At 30.6% G+C, this 23,038-nt stretch overlaps 1 protein-coding gene across 1 annotated transcript; it reads left to right on the top strand.

Annotated features, from left to right (window-relative positions):
* The first annotated feature begins 7,987 nt into the window (after window positions 1-7,987).
* LOC143068213 (thioredoxin-related transmembrane protein 1-like) lies at window positions 7,988-16,260 on the top strand. The gene is made up of 8 exons (XM_076242097.1): window positions 7,988-8,157; window positions 11,996-12,111; window positions 12,609-12,654; window positions 13,002-13,130; window positions 13,419-13,464; window positions 14,514-14,615; window positions 14,911-15,003; window positions 15,970-16,260. Exons 1-8 carry the CDS (start codon window positions 8,030-8,032, stop codon window positions 16,141-16,143), a joined length of 834 nt encoding a protein of 277 aa, XP_076098212.1. The 5' UTR covers window positions 7,988-8,029; the 3' UTR covers window positions 16,144-16,260.
* The last annotated feature ends 6,778 nt before the right edge of the window (window positions 16,261-23,038 follow it).

Genomic DNA, 23,038 nt, shown 5'->3' with positions numbered 1-23,038 from the left:
TTTTTTTTTTTTTTTTAGTTTATCCTGACTTTTTTTTTTTGCAAGTGTCATATCCTGCCTTTTTTTTACTCAAAACTCCTGTCCTGCCTATTTTTTTCAAATTTCATCCTAGCCCCCCCCCCCCCCCCCCCCCCCATAAAAATCAAATGGTAGCTCCCTAAGCTATCATAGTTAATGTACATTTGAAATAAAAACAAGAGTGCACACACTGAAATGTCTCGCCTTCTTTACTAATCATTGATTTTATGTTGATAGTCCTAAATGTAAAGCTTTATTACAACTGTCACATAAACTTAACATTAACCAAGAAAACCAAACATTGATCAATGAACCATGAAAATGATGTCAAGGTCAGATAAACATGATAAACCATGCCAGGCAGACATGTACAGCTAAAAATTCTTCCATACAACAAATATAGTTGACCTATAGCTTATAGTTTAAGAAAAACAGACCAAAACACAAAAACTTAACACTAAGCAATGAACTGTGAGAATGAGGTCAAGGTCAAATCAAATCTGTGCGACTGACATATGATCATAAAATGTTAACATACACCAAATATAGTTGGCCTATTGCTTATTGTATTAGAAAAATAGACCAAACTCAAAAACTTAACTTCGACCACTGACCCATGAAAATGAGGTCAAGGTCAGATGACACCTACCAGCTAGACATGTACACCTTCCAATCATTCCATACACCAAATATAATAGACCAATTGCATACAGTATAAGCAAAACAGACCAAAACACAAAAACTTAACTATAACCACTGAACCATGAAAATGAGGTCAAGGTCAGATGACACCTGCCAGTTGGACATGTACACCTTTCAGTCCTTCCATACACCGAATATACTAGACCTATTGCTTATAGTATCTGAGATATGGACTTGACCACCAAAACTTAACCTTGTTCACTGATCCATGAAATGAGGTCAAAGTCAAGTGAAAACTGTCTGACAGGCATGAGGACCTTGCAAGGTATGCACATACCAAATATAGTTATCCTACTACTTAAAATAAGAGAGAACTTAACATTACAAAAAATTTTAACTTTTTTTCAAGTAGTCACTGAACCATGAAAATGAGGTCATGGACATTGGACATGTGACTGACGGAAACTTCGTATCATGAGGCCTCCATATACAAAGTATGAAGCATCCAGGTCTTCTACCTTCTAAAATATAAAGCTTTTAAGAAGTTAGCTAACACCGCCGCCACCGTAGCCGCCGCTGCCGGATCACTATCCCTAGGTGGAGTGACAAAAATCTCAACTTGTACTCTGGAGCGTAAAAACAAGGTCAAGGTCAAAAGACAACAGTCCTTTAGAATGCTACATAAAACATCACCTACATACCAAATCATATAACTGCAAATTCAGCAAGTTTTGCAAAGGTTTTGCAACTGGTTGGTTATTGCAATAATAAGATATTTTCTGATAACTGAAACATAGATCCTTATGATGATTTTTTTTAAATCACATTTAAGTAAACTTATTTGGTTGTTCATTCTTGGTTGTAGTTGATTCAACCACAATAATGGGCAAAGGAAGATAACTCCAATTTTAACAATTACTTCTAACAATTATATCTTGATATTTTTAGAACAGATACATTATTAGAATTTGAAAAAAATTCCATTTATAAAGGGGATATCTCAAGAACGGCAAAAGTGACGCCACACAAATTCAAACTTTATCTGTGTTTTGTGGTAGGTAATTACCATTGTGTATAAGTTTCAAAACATTTGGTTGAGGCAAACTAAAGTTAGAGAATGAAAACCAATTTTGGAACGTACGGACGGATAGATGGACAAGGGTAAAACTTAAGGCCCCCTCCGCTACAGCGGGAGCATAATTATATAATTTATCATATTATTTTCATGATCAGCAATTGTATTCATGATCACTGATTTTGCTCATCAACCCGCAACTTTAAGCAAGGGAAGCCTTTCCTTCACTAGGTTTGAGAATAGACATTTATAGCTGACTAGGCGGTATGAGTTTTGCTCATTGTTGAAGGCCTTAACCAATAGTTGTTAATTTTTATGTTATTTTGGTCTCTTGTGGAGAGTTGTCTCATTGGCAATCATACCACATCTTTTTTTTATATTGTTTCATTTTGTTTGGTAATTTGTGGATACATTTTAGAAGCTTCAAGATTCTAGTGTTTACAATTATCTGAAAACAGCTGACACAATGTGAAGTATAAGTAGATGTGCATGATTTCAGTATATGTATGTTTGCAATGAAAGTTGAAGATTATGATGAGTGCAATAAATACAGGCCCAAGTTTGTACTAGACAAGAAATAAAACACCAAAACATTTTATATCATGTTGTAACAAATAATTTTCTTAATACTGTTTAAAACATCGTTTCCAATCAACTGCCATCATTTCAAATTCTTTTCTTTGTGCTCTAGTCCACTGTCCCTGTTTGTTGGCTAATTTAGCCTGATTTAAGATTTCCAAAGCTCTTCCATTAGAAAGTGTTTTTTCTCTAGGTAGCAAAGTTAATACCTGCTCTGATTTTGTAATATAAGTAATGATAACACCATCGTTTTGCAGTTTATCATGTTTTTCATGGGCAACTGCATGGCTGAGAGCCGAGGAGAACGAATCAAAATATCGATTGCATGCACTACAAGAAAACTGTGCTATTTGATTGGGTGACGGTAAATCATACGGAAAATGATTGTGGGTTTCCCAGTGTTCTTGAATATTATTTTTTTTGAGTCCACATTTCTTACACACATTAATTTTTCTTGGAATAGGAATATTGACCACATTTTCTATTTTTCCGAGACAATATTTGTCTTTATCATAATTGCTATTTTCACCATGTTTGTATTTAGCATGCAACTGTACAGTCCAGATAGAGGGCATAACAGTACAACATGTAGGGCAATACGGTAAAATGGTAGCTTTTTCTAAAGACAGTAGTATTGCATGTTCCTTTTTAACAAAGACTGGCCTCAATTCACCATCTGAAATGCTGATTTTAACAATACTTGCAGCATTGTGCTTAGTACTTTCTAAATGTTCCTCCATCAATTGATAACTTTGTTCCTTTTTCTTACTGACCATGAAATCGCAAAAATCACATTTTAAATATTCCCATAATTGATCGTTTTCATGTGATGATGACCAAGATTCCTCACCCTTAACATGTTGACTGCTTGACTTTTCTTGTTTTAAATCGGTGTTATTGTTTAAACTGTCTAACTTACGACTAACAGTTTGGTTTGTGGTGTTCTGTTGTTTATCAGAATCCGAATCATTAATCAGGATCAACGATGTCTGTAGAGAACTTTCTTTTTTAATCTTTTTATCCTTTGATTTGGATTCAGATTTATCTATCTGGTTTGTTTTAGACTTATTCATGTACTCTTCGGTTTTATCGTCAGAATGAACACAACTATTAGGTGAGTAATGAATTTCCTTGTCAAAATCAGCAGCTCCTTTAAACGAGTCTTTAACTTTAGTTTCTTCATTGTGATGTAATAACTTTGTGTATTTCGCAAGTGGAATGTCCTCATCTGCAGGACATACAATCTTTCTTTTAGGATATTCTTTTTGTTTTGATATTGATGCAGAAGGTTCCTCATGCACACTTTCTTCTTCTAAATCTTTTTCCTTTCTTTGTGATCTAGTAGAATATCTACTCTTTGATTTTGTTTTCTGTTTGTTCAGTTTGAGAGTATTTGTAGCAGTTGTCCTTTCAGTTTTATTTCTAACTTTCTTTTCTTCTTCTTTCTTTGTTCTTTTCTTTTCCACATTATGAACCTTTTTACACTTTATTGAACTTCGAGTACTCCTAATTGTTTTGTCAACATCACTATCTTTTTTTGAGTTTGGAGATTTCACTTTTTTTGTCTTTTTACGCTTACCACAAATTTTATCTGAATTTTGTATTTTCTCTGATTTAGACGATTCACTATCACTAACTAGTTTTGAAACTGACCTTACAAAATCTTTGTATGTTATAGATTTTTCTTTGCAATTCTTTGTCTTTGTACCACTTTCAGACTTTTTATCTAAGCTTGAGTCAATTTCATCATATTTTGTTTGAGAAATCTCTTGATAATCAAAGGGATTTTCTTTTGTGACACAGTCCTCAACTTCTTTTGTATACATAGTTTGTTCAGTCTCAAAACTTTCTTCAGATTTGATTTCTATGTTTAAATTTGCAATCGGCAACAGATTTGATTCTTCTGTCTGGCATTCAATTTGATCTGATTGATTCTTTTCCAAATTTCCTGGGAAGTTAATATCCAACTGACTGTACTCTGTATTAATATCAAATTGTTCAGGTGAAGGTTCTTCTTTAATGATAAATTCAGTATTTGTTGGTTTTAATGTAGAGGTTTCATTTTCATTTTCTGAAGATATGTCAATATTTGGATCATCATTAAAGTAACCAGATGAATCTTCTGGTTCCCTTCTTTCTTGTGATTTGTCTTCCAATACTTTGTCTTCGGGGTCTTTACTAACTGTGCACGTAGCTGATCTTTTCCAATTTGATCTTTTGTTTCTTTTTTCAAAAACAAAATCAGAACATTTTCTTTCAATAGATGTTAAATACTTATTTAGAGTTAAGTTTCTTCTTAAATCATTCATTAAAGACTGTCTGGTATTCCACATTTCATTGATTGGGTATCTACCACTATATCTCATCTGTTCACCTCTATCAATCCAGTTTCTAGACATTCCTTTAAAATAAATATACATAAAAGTAATCATAATTTTAAGTACACAAAATGACAACATCATAACAAAGCACAAGTTTAAAGTTTAAAAAATAATCTAAATTTTATATCATTTCCTTGCTCTATTTTTGCATGAGGGCTGATACAATAAATAAATAGGAAAAACAATCATCTTCTCAATGTTGGACTTGCCATGGCAAAAAATGACCATTACTTACATGTAAAAATCCTTTGTGAGAATTCGGAGAGGGGTTATAATAACCTATTTAGGGTATTGTAAATATGGCCAAAATTTGATATGAATTCATTGTTAAACAAGAATGTGTCCATACAATGTAGTACATGGATGCCTCACTCGCACTATCATTTTGTATGTTCAGTGGACCGTGAAATTGGGGTAAAACTTTAATTTGGCATTGATATTAGAAATATTTTATCACAGGGAACATGTATACTAAGTTTCAAGTTAATTGGACTTCAACTTCATCAAAAACAACCTTAACCAAAAACTGTAAACTGAAGGCAGAGGGACAGGCAAACAAACAAACTGCCAAAATAACAGACGAATAGACCCACAGACCAGAAAACATAATGCCCTTCTACTATGGTAAATGTACAATGTAGGAGGGGCATAAAAAAAACATTTGTTGTTTAATTTAGCAAACAATTTTGAAAAGTACATTTGTTTATTACATGTTGTATAAAAGTAAATTTGTACTTTTGATTATATCAGCAACTTTCCAAGAAAAAGAATAGCTGCACTATTCATTCCTCTTAAAAAGCATTTTCCAACAATATCCAAGGGTTAATTAAAATCCTAAATATTCAGCTGGTATTCAGAATTTTTTTTAACAATAGGTTGTAAAATTATAACCCATTTGGTGATTGGGTTCAACCTACAGTACTTTATCATTGTTTATTCTAATATATTTAGCGTAAGCTTAACAGGTCATTTACGACTCATTGTTGTCCTTGGAACCAAAAGAAAGTGACCTTATCAAATGTACCGACATTTATTTCTTTTTTTGTGTATTCAGTATGTGACATGTGTGGGTGAGGCATCATCAACTAACCGAAAAATTCCTAACAAACAATTGCAGAATAATTCACCTAATGACTTTTTCTAAGATTAGGAGTTAAACCTGGGTACCCTTATTTACTTTTATGACAACAAGGATAATTTTCATAAACATAAAGCGTTCACACTGTGACAGGATAAATTCTTATAGTACCAAGGAAAACAGTGGCCTGTTCAGCTTATCTACAAGGTAAATACACCTTATTGCTATTTGTCTGTCATTACTGGAAATCACAATTTTACAAAGGCTCCTGTCAAATTCAGAGCTCCAGATAAGAATTCACAAATTGGGGTTTTTACCCACCATTTTCTTATGTAATTGGGTGATAAAGTTTTTGAATTGCATTATCAATTTTAATTCACCCCTCAAGCAAATATCAAATTGGGTTTTTCACCACCAAGCTCCTTAATTAATGTATTGGGTTTTTTCATCAACACAATATTGAATATTTTTCCATCTTAAAATATATATGTTTCTTTCTTTGTATATGTGCTACATCACATGTAGCTGTTTAATTCACTGACGAGCAATTGTACGTTTAATTTGTGTCCCGTTTCAAACGTTCTGCCGGGCAGTTTTGTATTTTCTCACAACTTATATAAACTGTAAAAAAACGGATATGCGTATTCACTCAACTAAAATGAAAAAAAAATAGTATATAAACTAAAATTATACTTGAATGTTTTTGTTTAATTCAATTTACATAAATCTGGGTTAAGTTGTCCCTTATTAGAAATGTTTCCCAACTACATATCATGTCATAATGAGTTGGCTTCTCAATTTTTCCAACTGATTTCGTTTTTGACGAAACCCCATTATTATTATTAGTCCAAATAATTATGACGTCTGGCAAGGCTATTTTATTTTTTCTGGGACGTTATTAGCAATGTTCTCATTAAGGTACGCAAACATGTATGCCCGTGAATTCGATGGACCCTTCCTAAAAACACTAGCTGAGTCTTTTTATCATCATAGCTTTTATAAACATGTGTACCTTGTGAGCAACAGAAATTCCAACGGGGACCCATTTCAGCTACTTGAGGCAGGGCTCTATTTTTAGAAAGCGAAAGGACATTTCCAATTATAAGTATTATAAAAATAGAATTACGCGAAGACAATAAACTGATAAGGGTTAATAACGCAAACGATAGAGAATTAATAACTCATGGTTTTGGCATATAATTGGGTTTTCCTTTGAATTAATTGGGTTATTGAACCCTGCAATGGGCAATTGCATTGGGTTTTTAATTATTTGTATTGCGTGATCACGCAAATACGCAGCTTATCTGGAGCTCTGCAAATTATGAATTCACAATAGAAAATATTGGATGCCACAATAGAAAAGTAATTTGTGTATGACTTCAATACACCTTATCGCTATGTGTCCGCCATTACAGGACATCTCAGGCCAGTTCCCGTAAAATTTTGATGTCATAATACAAAATATCTGACTCCACAATAGAAAAGTGATTGTTGTAAGACATCAATAGTTCAAGCGGGACAGATTCTAGCATAAGCCAGGAATAGCGATATGGTGTATGGTTCAAGTGGCACAGATTTCCAAATAATGATAAGGTCTATACAACTCATTATTACAAGGATTTGTCTTACTATACAAATACTTAGTCAATACAATTACAAACGTGACTTATTATTTTTAAAGTGGTAATCTTGTGATATTTAGCACTGAAAATAGATACGGTTTAATATTACCTGAATTAATTTATTATATATTACCTATTAGTGTGGATAATACCCATTTATGAGGATATCCCTGAATCAGTGATAGTCATGATATCTGGTTCAGTGGTTGTCAAAATGTGACTGTGCAACATGATGGCAGTCTTTTTATTAAATGTATCTGTCTTAATCTGTTTATGAAGTATAAATGTGTCACTTTGATCCAAAAAGACTCTTTTTATAACTATTTACCTCAAATAAACTAATTAACAATAAACCTTGCAAGGGATGCAACTCAGTAATCGACAAAATAAGTCCGTTTGATCCGTATTTGCCTATTAGTATATGCAACATCCTGTAATTCACTATTCCAAATTACACCTTATTATTTTTATAAAACTCTACCAAATAGATAAATTATTGTAATTATTATTTTGAAATGATACTTTCATTTATTGGGTGAATAATATTATATGGTTCTGAGGAAGGGTCGTAGATGTCATTTTAGGCTTAGGACTTCCTGAATTTACTTCCTGTTTGAGAATTTCAATACGCACCATGAGAGCAACTGCATGTTTAAGCATTTTATTTGTGCTCCCTGTTTGTCTTGGACTTGGAAAGTCCGTAATGACAATTACTGATGAAAATTGGCAAACGGTATTAGAAGGGGAATGGATGCTGGAATTGTAAGTATGACGTACAAACAATATTATTCCTAAAACGTGTTACAGTTTCACCGGTTTGGACCACTTACTTACACTTTGCATCTGTATGTTACGTATACACACAAATGACATACGGAAGACATGAAAAGTGATTTTTTTAAGGAATAATTTTTAAGTTTTTCAAGTTGCCTATTTTTCTTTTTAATAATTATCCCTTTCAATGGTCATGTTGGTTGTTTCAATGTAAACGTGAAACATATGGAAATTTTATAAACTCAGTAGCTTTTCCCATTGGAATTGTACTCACATATTGAGTAACTGACAATTCAGTACTTTATAGATAAAGGATAATAATTTGCATGCAGTGCCAGGCCTCTACAATAACTTTTTTTTTCAAGTACATACCAAAACTTACTTGTCCGAATGAAATTGTAACTTGTCCTAAACAATCTTAAGAATAACCTTTTTTGCATTATAAGTAAATTCAAGGAACAAAATAAACTAAAACAATAGAACAGAAGTTGATTCCACAGTGTTTGATTCATACATAATGTATCTTTTGAAATACTTTAAAAAAATATGAGTCGGAACAACTGAATCTAGTTTTGTCACAGGTTCTAGTTTTCATAAATGCCAAAGTCTTATAAGACTAGGCAGATGATCAGGAACCGTCTGATAGGCCTGTCATTGTTTTTTTTAACTTGAAAAGTTTATTCAAATGCAATCAATAAACAAGAATGTGTCCATAGTACATGGATGCCCCACTCGCACTATCATTATTATGTTCAGTGGACCGTGAAATTAGGGTCAAAACTCTAATTTGACATTAAAATTGAAAGATTTTCGTACTATCGTAGGTGAGGCATACAAAAATGAAGATGAGTTATGATTGCAAATGAATGAGACAACTCTCTGCAAGAAATTTACAACTATAGCCAGTATACATTGTAGGTCACCGTATTGCAAGTATTGTGTTTTACTACATAGGATCAAATATGATTTAGTGAATTTTATTGTAAATAATTTCTTCATTCTTATTTAAAATGTATTTTTGTTGAAAAAAATACGGGTATAATTTATTTTAAAGCAACAGAATAAGGTAGAAAAATGATGTACAGATTTGTCTTGGTCCGATATGTCTGCGTTACCAAACTGTCTATTAATCATGTCTATTAAATATGTCTCGTACGGTGCCAAACTGTCTATTAAAGTTGGAGCCGAATCGTTTCGAGCTAGTGATGAACTGTCTTGTAAAGTTACATTATCTGCAAAGCCCACTGATTCGAATCAGTAAGACTGGTTTACCAGAATAGTATGTCTTTTACCTGTTAAAAAGTACCTGACAAAGAACCAGTTTTAAATATTCGATTGCAAGTAAACATGTAAAATTAAAACTTTATTTTTCTCTTCTCTTCTTGTTTTATTGATTATAATTACTTTGTTCATCAAATTTATTTTCTGCAGAATAATTTTACTTGTCCCATCGGACAAGCTTGATATAGCTTTTACTTGTCCGACCTTTTTTTGCTCTGGTACCGGACAATCGGACAAGTGTTACTGTCGAGGCCTGAGTGCTAGCAATGACAAGTATATGAAATAATAAATATTCAACATGTTCAAGTACACCTTTTATGATGGATCTACTTTAGCATCTCAACAGGAGGTTTATCATATGGATTTGAAAGTTGTTTAATGTAGACAATAAATGCTAGCACATCATGGACCAAACAAGTGTCAGCAATGGTTTGAGGAATTTATGTTTAGAATTTGTAACAAAATCTGTGATGATATCTGGGTTTTTGCAACAATTTTTTTTTTTATCAATCTTGAATTATTTCCAAAACATTTTTTTTAAATTGGATAACTCAGTTATACATGTTTAAGGTACCAATTATATCTTACAAGCCATTAGGTTACCTTTGAATATTTGTTAATTGTAGTTAGTAGAACTTAGTTATTTTGGTGGAAAGTTGTCTCATTTGAATTTAGTTTTATATGATATTTAATAGTATACAATTTGTAAATATAAATGTCTTTCCCTTTGGAAAATGAATGGTAACTTACTAGGTAAATTGTGCTCTGTTTTTGTGTGTGTGCAGAAAAGTAAACTGGAGGTAAACAGAATGTTATAAACCCTATACATGTACATTGTATATATCTAAACACAAATACATTTTTATTTACAGTAAAAGTACAAATGTAAGGGAAAATGTTGTATGAATTAAAGTATTTTCATTATTTTGTTGAATATATTCATTGATTTAAAAGCAAAAGATCTAGTAATTATTTATAATGTACTTGTAATTGATTAGAAATTAATTAAACATATACACAATATGTACATGTACGTAATTACATTATTGAATAATTGATAAAAGTAGATTATTTATTTATTTTATTTGCGTCATCATATTTCTGTTTTCAAGTTAAAACATTTGTTGGATGATTTGTATGACCAGTCAACACTTACAAATTATCTATACCTTAAATTAACAGGTCCATTGGATGACATACATGAATATACATGTAGTGTACATAAATGTACTGTCAGATTAGAAGATACATTTATTTTCATCAGATATGATCTTCTCAATCTTATAATATTTTAAGTAGACTGCATTACAATTTGCACAAACAATTTATGGAAAATAAAAATAATAAGGAACATTCTCATCTTCCCCCCAATCAGATGAAACTTGTACAAATGTCTGCTAGATGCAGTTTCTGATTCTGATCACCCAATTTTCAGATTTTTTAAAGTGAAATGTACCAAATCTTTTTATATTTTTTGACCTCAATGAAATATTTTAAGAAGGTTCAATACCACAAAAGGAACTTCGAAGGTTGAGATTGATTTTGGAGATGATGATCCCAACTTAGGAATTAGGGGCCCAAAAGAAGCATTTTTTTCTAGTTTCAGGATAATACATTTGTAACTTGTGTATAAGTATTTTAATGGCTCTGAAAAATTACCACAATATTTAATACCACATGTAGAAGGTTAAGATTCATTTTGGGGGTTATGATGCCAACAGTTTAGGTATAAAGGACCAAAAAGAGGCCAAAAACAAGCATTTTTGGAGTTTCCGGACAATAACTTGTGCTTGAGTGTATGGATCTCTCTGACATTGTACCACAAGGTTCCATATCACAAAAGGAAGACTGAGATTTAGTGTAGGAGTAATTCTTCCAAACATGCAGGAATAAGGGGCCAAAAAAGGGCCATAAAACAATCTTTTTTCTAGTTTTCAGACCATAATTTGTGTTTAAGTGAATGGATCTCTTGAAAATTGTACTACAAGTTTCCTTACTACAAAGGCTTGGATTGAGTTTGGGTGTTATTGCTCCAAGGAAGGGTTCTAAAAGTATTTTTACTGAACTAGTACACAATTTTTTTAGGGAGTTCATATTTTTTTTTCAAAATTATTCAAAGTTAAAAATTTTTAAAGAAGAAAGAAGAAACCTTCAATTGCACAGTATTGTGCAATACATTTATAAGATCTTTGACCACATTTTTTTTGTGACAGAAAAGTATATTATGTCAAAAATTTGATCACAATCCAAGTTCAGACAGTATCAAGCTAGAATATTGTGTCCAAATTTGCTCCAACTGTTCAGGGTTTGACCTCTGCTGTCAAATCAGGCTGCGCTCAGCGAAGCAATTTATTAAATTTTTCAGCAATGATTATATATTTCATGCATTGCATCTTCATGTTTACATTTAACTTGAATTAGAATACATGTACCTTTATGCTCCCCCCTAAAAAAGTAACCCCATTCAGATGTTCACTTCTTTCAAGTTCTTTGTCTGGTATTAATTACATGTATGAATATACTTTCTGTTTTTTTATTGATGCAGTATGGCTCCATGGTGTCCTGCTTGTAGACAGTTTTCTGAGACTTGGAGTAAATTAGCTGACTGGAGTCGTGATCTGGACATTAGTGTTGGAGTTGTAGATGTAACAGAAAATCCAGGTTAGATGTTAATACATTTATATGAGTTAAAGCGCCACAGCTGCTACATATGGATTTTGGAGTTATTTGGTAGGGATTAATTATAAGTGATGCAGTGTATGTATCTAATAGTCAAGTTATGCATATGTTATATAATTATGTCATAAAATTGCGAAATGAAACAGGGAATGTGTCAAAAATGGTTGTCAGTATATTTATCTTTCTTTGAAAACTACTGAGACAAAACAATTCCATGAATTGAAACCCACTTTGAATAAAATCTATCAACCAAAAGGTGCCTGCAAGTGTTAGTACATTAATCAAGACAACCTACCTTTAAGTAGCATATTTTACTTTTTTCATGAATTTATGCTTTAAATTTACTGACATTTTAACTTCTATTTTATTTGAAAAAGTGATGATAGAATTCCAGGCTGTAACCGTCATCAGTTTCCAACAGTATTTTACTATTGCAGCTAAGAACATTCTTTTATTAAACTATTATGTTTTTTTTTCAGGTTTGAGTGGCAGATTCCTTGTAGCTGCATTACCTACTATTTATCAGTAAGTGACTTTGTACATCGGGTAATTCCTGCATCTCTGTTCAGATTTTGTGAATGATAGTTACAAAGCAGTTTGCTATAGAACTTGAGTTTTAAGTTGGCTGAATTATATAAATATTTTAAAAAGGCATTTGTACAATTTTAAATCAGCTAAATGCTTGTTGAAGGATATTAAACAGTAAACACATTTTAAAATGTAAGAAAAATTTTTATAGTGAACTAAGATTAATAATTTTGAAAATGCTGTTATTTTTTTTCACATTTTTTGACATTCTCATTATGCAACACATTTTTTTGTGAACTGATTACTTTGAGAATAACTTATTGTTTTTACACTTTGAACTTCAGTATAAAAGATGGAGAATTTCGACAGTACAAAAGTGGAAGAAAAGAAGACGAACTGATGAGTTTTGTGGATGACAAAAAATGGCAAGAAGTAGAACCAGTGTCATGGTATCTGTCACCAGGGTCCTATCAGTAAGTATGGTAACAAAAACCATAGTGAAATTGTCTTCAAGGTCATGTTAGTAAATATCGAAACAGTGAGAACTTGTTGACAGCCCTAGTAGCAGTGAGAAAGTATTAAAACTATAGGTTATCATGGTAAAAGCTATTTGGTCATACTAGTCAAATCCTGGATTTAAGTCAAATCTTAGCAGTCCCTGCTATAACACTGCAAACAATTTTTTCCCCCGGTTTATTAGAGCAAAAGATGTTGTACGCGATATCTTTATTGTAAATTAAATGACTTTATATCTTTTACAGGATGGGAGCTGTTGGATTCTTTTTCAAGTTGGCTATGAAAATAAGGGTAAATATTGGTACAGATTAATGATATCTTTTTTATAACTGTTGGATATATCCTTTGTATAGAAAAATTATTTAAAAATTGTAGTGTTACTATTGCTGTTGCTTCATAGAAATGGAAAGTAACAATAGAAAAATGGAAGTTATCTTTTTTACTTTTGTTAACTTGCACTCACTATCAATTTCTTGATGAAAGTCTTAATTGAAGTATACATCTCCTAATCTGTGGCATCCTTTAGTTCAATATTAATGGGATACATGTAGTTGTCATTCACACACTTTGGGTTGTTCAGTGTGACAGTTTGACCCATGTAGTAGAATGTTATGTTCAGGTAAAATGCTATCTTGGAAGAAAATCCTTTATGAAGCAAAGTCATATAAGATAAGAAATTCTATGAGAAATGTTCTCACAATGATAATTTGCTACCTGCCCTTTACAAAATTCATGGTTTGGATGAAACATCAAAATAAATTGTACACTATTGTTACCATGTCATTATATGGTGAATGACCAGAGAAAAATATAATAAATTCTGATTTTAAGGGTTCAAGGGAGAGTTGTCATTACAAAATTTGTACCCCAAGATAATGCAAAGTTGAATTTTTGCTATGGTAACCTTCTGCCTTAAAAATCAGACCAAAAACGAAAAACATGTAGGAGGTGCATAATATGGTAAAAAATATTTATAACTTTTATTAATATCTGATTAGAGGTTTTAGAGGAAAAGCATATACAAATCATGTGTATTGTTGTGTGCAAAAACGACCATTTCAAACTAAAGTTAGACCCCAAAAAATTGATCTGAAAATATAAAATAGGAGGTGCAAAAGTACATCTGAGTCTGTCAAGCTTTTGAGAAGCATTGTGAATACAAGATCAAGAGTTGACAGCAGGACAAACAAAATACAGACCCCTCCATCACTTTATAAAGCCCCAGACAAAAAGCATGTTATATAAAATGCTTGTTATAAATTAGTGGAAATACTTCCAATTACGATCAATAATGAAAGCAAATTTTGGTTTTATAATGATGATATTGAATTTTATTTTAGTCCCTGTACACTATGATGACAGAAGAATATGGTATACCTGAGTGGGGATGTTATGTTATTTTTGCTATTGCAACCATAATGACAGGATTAATACTTGGACTAGTAAGTTATGATATATTTTAAGCTGGAAAAATACCCAGCAAATTATTTTAACAAGAATGAGCCAATGTTGGCATTTTTATTTTAAGAGGCTTATATCACGGCACAAGTGTTAAATAATTGTATAAATTTTAACATTTCAAAACGTAAAAGAGTTTCAAAGAATCTAACAAACTAAGCAGTTTAATTAATAACAACGATAGGCCTTAATCATTTGTTAATAGCATAATTGATTAAGAAACATTTCAAAATATATTTACATGTTATAATTTAATCTGTGTTTCATACTTATTTGCAGGTGATAGTATTTTTGTGTGATTTTGTATTCCCATCCAGACCGTCACCTCCATCAAATTACATGTATGACAAACGAAAGGGAGAAACTAACAAGGTATTTTATGACATTAAATAATTGACTGAACCTACAATAGTAGAGTCCGTCTGTTTGTTCGTCTGTTTTTTCGTTTCGCTTCAGGTTGAAGTTTTTGGTCAAGGTAGTTTTTGATAAAGTTGGAGTCCAATCAACTTGAAACTAAGTATACATGTTCCCTATGATATGATCTTTCTAATTTTAATGCCAAATTTGAGTTTTTACCCCGATTTCACGGTTCACTAAACATAGCAAATGATAGTGCATGTGGGGCATCCGTGTACTATGGACACATTCTTGTTTTCATCTTTTTTAAAGGCCAAACGACAAATAGATAAAAAATAAAAGAAGGAACGTTTTTTTAGTACTTTTATATATTAATTTAGCAAGGACAGAAATCAGATGAAATAAAAAATGCTATATTGCTATGTTTGAGTTATGAATAAGAAATTAATATTCTGTCACTTTTTTTTAGAGTGGTGTGAGAAACGGGGATTAATTTATTTGAGTATTAATAGGACTTCTAAGATTTGACTTAAATCCAGGATTTGACTAGTATGACCAAATAGCTTCTATTGAAAGTTAAAAAAAGGGTCATGTTGAATCTATAAAAAGGACACAAGCCAATGAAGCTACAAATCCTGGATCTATAGATTAACTAGGCTCTGATTTTATTTTAAATACTTATAACATTTTGAATGCACTTTTTTAACAACCAATAGGTGGGTGAGATATTTTCTGTTGCATTTTGAAATTTTTACAATTTATACAAGAAAATTAATCATGTTAATTTTTATAGCAAAAATGTGTAGGTTTCTGTATTAGCCCGCTTCTAGATTTTAAGTTAGATGTGATGTACAGAGACTGTCCTGACATGGATGGCACTGTCTAATTCAGATAGATAGAAATGAATTCGGCATAGGGGTTTTAAAACTATTATTTCAAGTTTTGATTTTTTTTGTTTGAATTTTTCAACTTTGATTTCAGGCTGATGATGATGATCAAGACATAATAGATGATACTAAAGATTCTCATCAAAACAATATACCTCCCAAAGAAGTGTCAGAGGAAAGTAAAAAAAGTAAAGAAGAAGATATTCCAAAAGTGGTAGACAGTCCAAAGTCACAAACTCGTAAACGAAATGTTAGAAAAGCAGATTGATTAGTGTTTTTACTGTAAATTTGTATTATTTTTATCAAGTTCTTTTAAAATGAGAGTTTTACAGCCAATGGTATATATTTATTATGTGTAATATCTTACTGTATAAGCACAACCAAATAAGTGAGTATGCTCAACATACTTATACATGACACCCTTCTGTACAACTCTTTCTCAGGAAATCACACAAAACATGTAAAAGAACAACTTTTTCACATGAATTTTTTTCAAAATTTATGTTCAAAGAGTTTTTGTTGCTTAACTTATTTATAGAACATTGCATCCAGATAGGAATGTTAATGTCTGATAAGAAATACTTCAAATCTGTTTTCAGTTAAGGACAGGTGTTATTTTTAGCAGATAAGTGTTTTAGAAGTATTGTTTTATTTTTTAATCCTTAAATGAATGCAATTTGCAATGCGATTATATTCATGTAAAAAATATTGATTTTTTTTTAACAATCAAAAAGATTTCAACATGACAACTGTTATGCAGTGTGTATTTTAGACCTCTGTTTTTAGGATTGTACAGAATGTGATGAATCAAGTATTTTATTTGTATAACTTTACTGTTCATTTTTATCCCCTGTTTAATAGGTTGATTTACTAGATAAACATGTTTTATGGTTTCATGATTGACTTTATAAAGCTATTTGTACTTAATTTGTGCTAAGTACCATTCTTTAAAGTTCTTCGCATTTCAATTAGAAAAATTAAATCCATGAAATTATGTAAGAGGATTTCAATGATTAATGTCTGATATTTTAAACCCAAGAAAGGGATAATCAATAAAAATAGGTATGAAAGAGAGGCTTTAATATTAATGACAGCTATTATTATATCAATTGATTTAAAATAATACTTAGCAGAAAAAATATCATGAACTTCTAATGTACTTCTCACTATAATTTCTATTTTTTTCAGTAAGTTATATCTATGATTTTTTGTGGAGGGGGCATTAAGTGTTACCCTTGTCCGTCCATTTATCCCAAAATTAGTTTTCATTCTCTTAACTTTAGTTTGTCTCAACCAATGTTATGAAACATATTATACACACTGTTTATTACCATTAAACACAGGTCAAGTACAAATTTGTGTGGTGTCAATTTTATTATTTTCTAGTTATGTTTCATTATAATGTTATATGCAAACAGTGGCATCATCTACGTCCTATGGACATATTCTCCATTTTAATTGTTGTTATTTTAGAATTATCTGTTTGTACAGTTAAGCATTACATCAGAGATAATTTATTTTTGTAATAAAAAAACCAAAGGTGATGTAAATAGTAAGTGTTTTCTTTAAATTATGCATTTGTGTGATTGTATGTTGTAAGGTGCTAATGTAGTATCGTAGTCAATCTAAAATTCAGCACTCAGGCAGAATATGTATTTGTTTTTTTTAATTTTTTTATTATTGCTTGATGAAGTGAATTAACCAAACTTTTATCCTTTTGAATTTTATGGCATAACATAATATGCTGTCTTGTTTTCTGAAAAAATATCTTTAAATTTGTTGAAAGTTTCAGTATTTTAATGTTTTTATCTGACATGTCCATCCACTATTCCAGTATATTTAACTTTGAGAAAGTTTCATGTGTATAAATTAGCATTTTTCAGTATCACTAGAACATAATTATTAGATATATAAGTATAAAGAGAAATAAGCATAAAGATTTGACACCTTGAGTGTCTCTGTACAAAACTACATGAATATTATAACAGCAACAAAGGCTAAGTCATATTTTGTTTCCCAAAACTGCTGGATTATGGCTGTTAGTGAGATGTACAAGTGTTATGTGAAAGAATGGATGATTTATGTAAATCATTTGTTGATATGATTCAGAAACTTTTTTATAGCATAAAAATGCATTATTGGTCTTATAAATGTTATTTTTGTTTGTGTCATAATAGGGCACTTATTAGGGCTCGTCTATAAGTTATTGTTTTTGGAATGGGAAAGCACAAATTTAAATTAAATGGCTGATGTATGTTTCTGAATGTTTTTCAATTTTTAGATGGATAATTTTTAACCTGAGCTCTTGATTGTGGTAGAAACAGTCTTTTATTTTAAGTTTATGATCACAGAACTTGTATGTATGTGTCTTTACATTTTAGTTTTATCATTAATGTTTGGAAAAAAAACTGAATAAAGATATGCTTGTTTTATAATAGTATTTTTGGAAAGATTAGAACTTGTTCTGATCTTTACTTAGACACCGGCCTCCCTAACAACAGGACAGGTTAGCTACTGTTACTAAATGTATTCACACTGAAATATAGTTCCCTATGGTTATCATGTATGTGCACATAATACACATATAAACTGAAAAAATGAGTATATTATTGGAGCAGTTCATTCAAGAATGTATGTCATTAAGGTGTGTTGATGCGCAGGCTTTTTTAAAAAACATTTTGATTAGGTAAGTGGGTATTGATTCAATACTAGTATGATTGACAACTGTCATTATCACTAAACAATCAGAGACAAGGTGGACCTTTAATTACAATGCCCCACCTCCTAAACTGCCAATCAAATTGACCACATTACATATCAACCTCAGTCTTACATAATTATACAAGTATTTGACCTCATAATTACACAAATGTGTATATTAGATGTTTGATATTTATAAGGATGATAGATTTATTTATTGCCAATTACTTTTAATCTACATTACGTAAAGTGATTCTGTAAATTATATCTGAAAGATCAATGATTAATGGATTAACAATATCTTAAAAAAATGAAATATGAATATAAATATGAACATATAAAAGGTATTCAAGTAAGGCCTATAATTTACTTGATAAATTTCCAATAATCATCTGTAATTAATCAACAATTTAGATTAGTTCACTTTTTTTTATCAGGAATTGGCTTGAAACAGTTTTAAAATTTTAAAACTCTTAATTATAACAAAACTTTGTTTATTAGTTTGTTTCCCATCTATCATTATGTCTATTTCAGTCATTTGAATTTTTATTAGACTATATATTTTTGCAATCAAGAAAGAATCCACATTTCAATAAAATAAGTTTTTTAATTGGTTTACGTTGAAAAAGTTCATTTTCAATGCCCTGTGTTGAAAAATACTTTAAAAATTGATCAAAAGGCACTCTAAAACTTTAATTTTCAATGTCATATAACCTCTTTTTTAACTTACAAAATGCCCCAAAACAACATTTTTAGATTTTTTTTGTTGACACTTTAAAGTTTTTAGCTGTTGGTGTAGATTTATGTCTTACAAATATAGTTGGTAACATTTACTAGAAGAATTTTTGATTTGCATTCTTCTGTTTTTTTGAAACATGTTCAGAACAGGCAACATAATTTCGATAAGTTATATAAACTGTAGTTTAAATAAAATTGTGCAAATTAAGAGACCCATATTATTTAATTTGAGCTCATTTTATCCTTATACTGGAAAAGCAAGTTTCCTTCTAAAGACCTGCTGTTTATGCAATTTTCAGCAATAGTACTTTAAAAATGTTTATTTTCCCCCACTATACCTTAAAATGAAATAATTCAAACTTCTCTTCTAATCTTTCCATGAGTGATTTCCATGACTTTGATTTTTACACAACTGGCTGAAGGCAAGTGTGAGCATTATCATTCTGGGCAATTATAGTTCCTAACTCTTGAGAAAATCTTCTGGTTTTCCTTTTATTAATATTCTAAAAAAATCTTTTTACCTGGCTGTTGATCATCAATATGGCTACTCTATACCATAAATATATCTTTATTGTAAAAAACAAATCATAATCATTTTCTACAAATAACAAAATATGGTTCCAATTGTTGATAAAATGGTCCTCTTATGATTTGTTGGCTGTATGTCAGCAAAAGAGCAATACATTAAAATTGTAACCAAAAATAAACATGTTCAGAAGAATAATAACTTTTAAAGGGTGTTTTTAAGTAGGGATAAGGTCAAGATTTAATGCTTCCTATCCACTTTTTCCATATTAACTAGTTTTTTTTTGGAAAATCACATCATTTGTCTCTTGTGTATCTTGAGTGTTGGAGGTTGTGGGTTTGAACCACAACCACATCAAACTAAGGACTTTAAAATTGGTATTTGCTGCTTCTCAGCTAAGCACACAGCATTAAGGAAAAAGAGCAAAGAATTACCAACTTGCGGCCAGAGTAATGTGTCTAAGTAGGGTGACATATCTTTTTGTGGAGTGTTACCTTGTGAACTAGCAAACTAAACATCTGATTCGGTATATTTGTTAAGTACAAAGCAGGGTTAATTACTATATTACATTGACATGTTCTTCATCTTGAATGTGCATTTTATTTTCTACTAAACATTAAGCATCTGTCCATCACGATCCAAATCAACATTGTTGGTCTAATAAAAAGCAGGATCCATGTTGATATCAGATTTTTAAGTATGTTTACAACCTGACATGTATATTATCTTTGCATCTAATCTTAAAAACAATGCACTGTCATTCAATAAAAACTTTTGAGTACTGGGTATGTAAAAATTTCTGTCTTCTCTAAATTCTTTATTATTTGTTGGATATTAAACTTCACTGGTTAAGTTAACAATGATTTTAAATGTTCAAGGTAGTACACAATTTCTTTAGGCTTGAAACAATGTGGAATTTGTGAAAAAAAGTATCCATGAAATTACTATTGCTCCTCAATCAAAACTAATGGTACCCAAATAAATAATTGAATCAACAGTCTGTGAAAATAGATAAACAATATGTACTTAAATCAATCACAACCTTCCTTTTGTGGTCATAAACCTTGTGTTTAAATTTCATAGATTTCTATTTACTTAAACTTCGAAAACCAATGTGTCTTTGGACGAAGACGACACATTGGTTTTTGCACTATAACTTTAGTTTAAGTATATAGAATCTATGAAATTTAAACACAAGGTTTATGACCACAAAAGGAAGGTTGGGATTGATTTTGGGAGTTTTGGTCCCAGCAGTGTAGGAATTAGGGGCCAAAAAGGGCCCAAATAAGCATTTTTCTTGGTTTTTTCTCGCAATAACTGCAGTATATCGGCCTAGCCACAATCAGATGTGCATTTTGTGTTTCACATGAAGTCAAAAATGAGTATCACCTCAGGGAAAAACTCTCTTGATATTTTGGTTCAAAAATGGTTTAAATTATGAAAAATTGCCATCGTTAGGCTAACACTGGAAGCATTTATATAATTACATGCAGTTTTTGGAAGAAATATTTAATATTTTTATTAAATAAATGGTGTTTAAAAACTGTATAATTTTCTTTAATGGTTGCCTTCAAGACATGGTCACCAGTGTCAGATTTTTGGTCAATGACAAAGACAACAAAATATGTTTAGAATTATTGAATATCAACTATTTTGATTGAAAAAAAATTGACAAGAACATGTTTAACTCACAGTTATTTCAAACAACAGTAGCTTTCTTTGATTATTAATCTTATCTGATAAAACTGTATCTAAACTTATCTATAAATAACAAAACTTCCAAAAAAACCCTTTCTTTTGGTGTATAGAACATTAAAATAACTTGATGCATATTCTTACAATAAGCAATCAAACTTAGCAATACAATTTATATGTTTTGTCTACGGACAAGACATTGAATTCATATTTAATGAAATGTATTATTAAAACCTTATTTTGATATAGCTGAAAGTGTTCTCTTGGAAAAAAAAACATACATTTTATCAGGTTTATCTATCAAATGATGCTCAACTTCGAAGAAAATGAAAACAAATACATTTTGATAATGTCTACGGACAAGACATCTTATTGATATTCAATAAAATGCTTTCAAAGATGATTGTTAAAGTTAAGATTAAAAGTTACCAATTAAATTTTAAGCTGTGTTTTTTAAATTTTAGAAAATATAAAAATGTACCCATAATTCTTTACATATCTCAATAATTTATTGATTAAGCCAAAATGAAGACACATATTTTTAACTGAAATCCATTCATCTGACTGTTTAAAACAATCAAACTATTATTAAAACTCAATTTTGACATAGTTAAATGTGTTCTCTTGAAAAAATAACATACATTTTACCTATCAAATTAGGCTGAACTCTAGGAAATTGTATACAAATATATTGTGGTAATGTCTACGGACAAGACAATTTCAGTTAAAAAAAAAAAATTGTTAGAATTAATTGTGACTATATTTATGTTGAAAATACTGAGTTTTAATTTGAATAGATAACTTTCATCACCTATAAATAAGGTTTAAGTTCCATAGCAGACAAATAATTGAATTTAATACTTGTTATGTACAAGTGTCTTGTCCGTAGACACTTCCTCATCTGCTGTTAATACTAAAAATCAAAAAATAAAGTTAGAGAGAGAGAAATACTTTTTCTTCAATTGATTGAGTTAATCTTTTAAGGTATGCAGCAACTGGAATAAACAATATTGAAGTAAAATAAGGTATGCTTTTTATGACTGATAATCTGCCACTTTTTAAAATCCACTCCTGTAAAGTAATTTTACAAAAATTGAGAACACTTAAATTACTATTTATTTATTAAAATAAGATATTTCTAAGTTTAAACAACACATAGGCCTAATTTAGACCCATACAGCCAAGTAATATTGATAAAAAGACATGTCTACGGACAAGACATGTGTCTACTGACAAGACATTCTGACATATTTTTGAAATTTTTCCTCTATTAATAGATGGTAGAAAAAAATGTAAGTAGTGTTTTCATATCTACAAAAGAACAGGAACTTAGCAATGCAACATTAATGTAATTATGCTTCCAGTTTACTAGGGAATGCATGTCTACGGACAAGACATTTTTTCACTATATTTGTATATCCAACTTTGATGGCATATATCTCCAGCTAGGGTACTGCAATTTTGATAAATGAGGTAGTTTTTGATAATGTATATACTAGAAGGG

This window comes from Mytilus galloprovincialis, chromosome 3 (genome assembly GCF_965363235.1).
Source record: "Mytilus galloprovincialis chromosome 3, xbMytGall1.hap1.1, whole genome shotgun sequence".
In the NCBI taxonomy this organism is placed as follows: domain Eukaryota; kingdom Metazoa; phylum Mollusca; class Bivalvia; order Mytilida; family Mytilidae; genus Mytilus; species Mytilus galloprovincialis.
The sequence above is the reverse complement of the archived record's forward strand: the minus strand, read 5'-3'. Positions and strand labels throughout refer to the sequence as shown.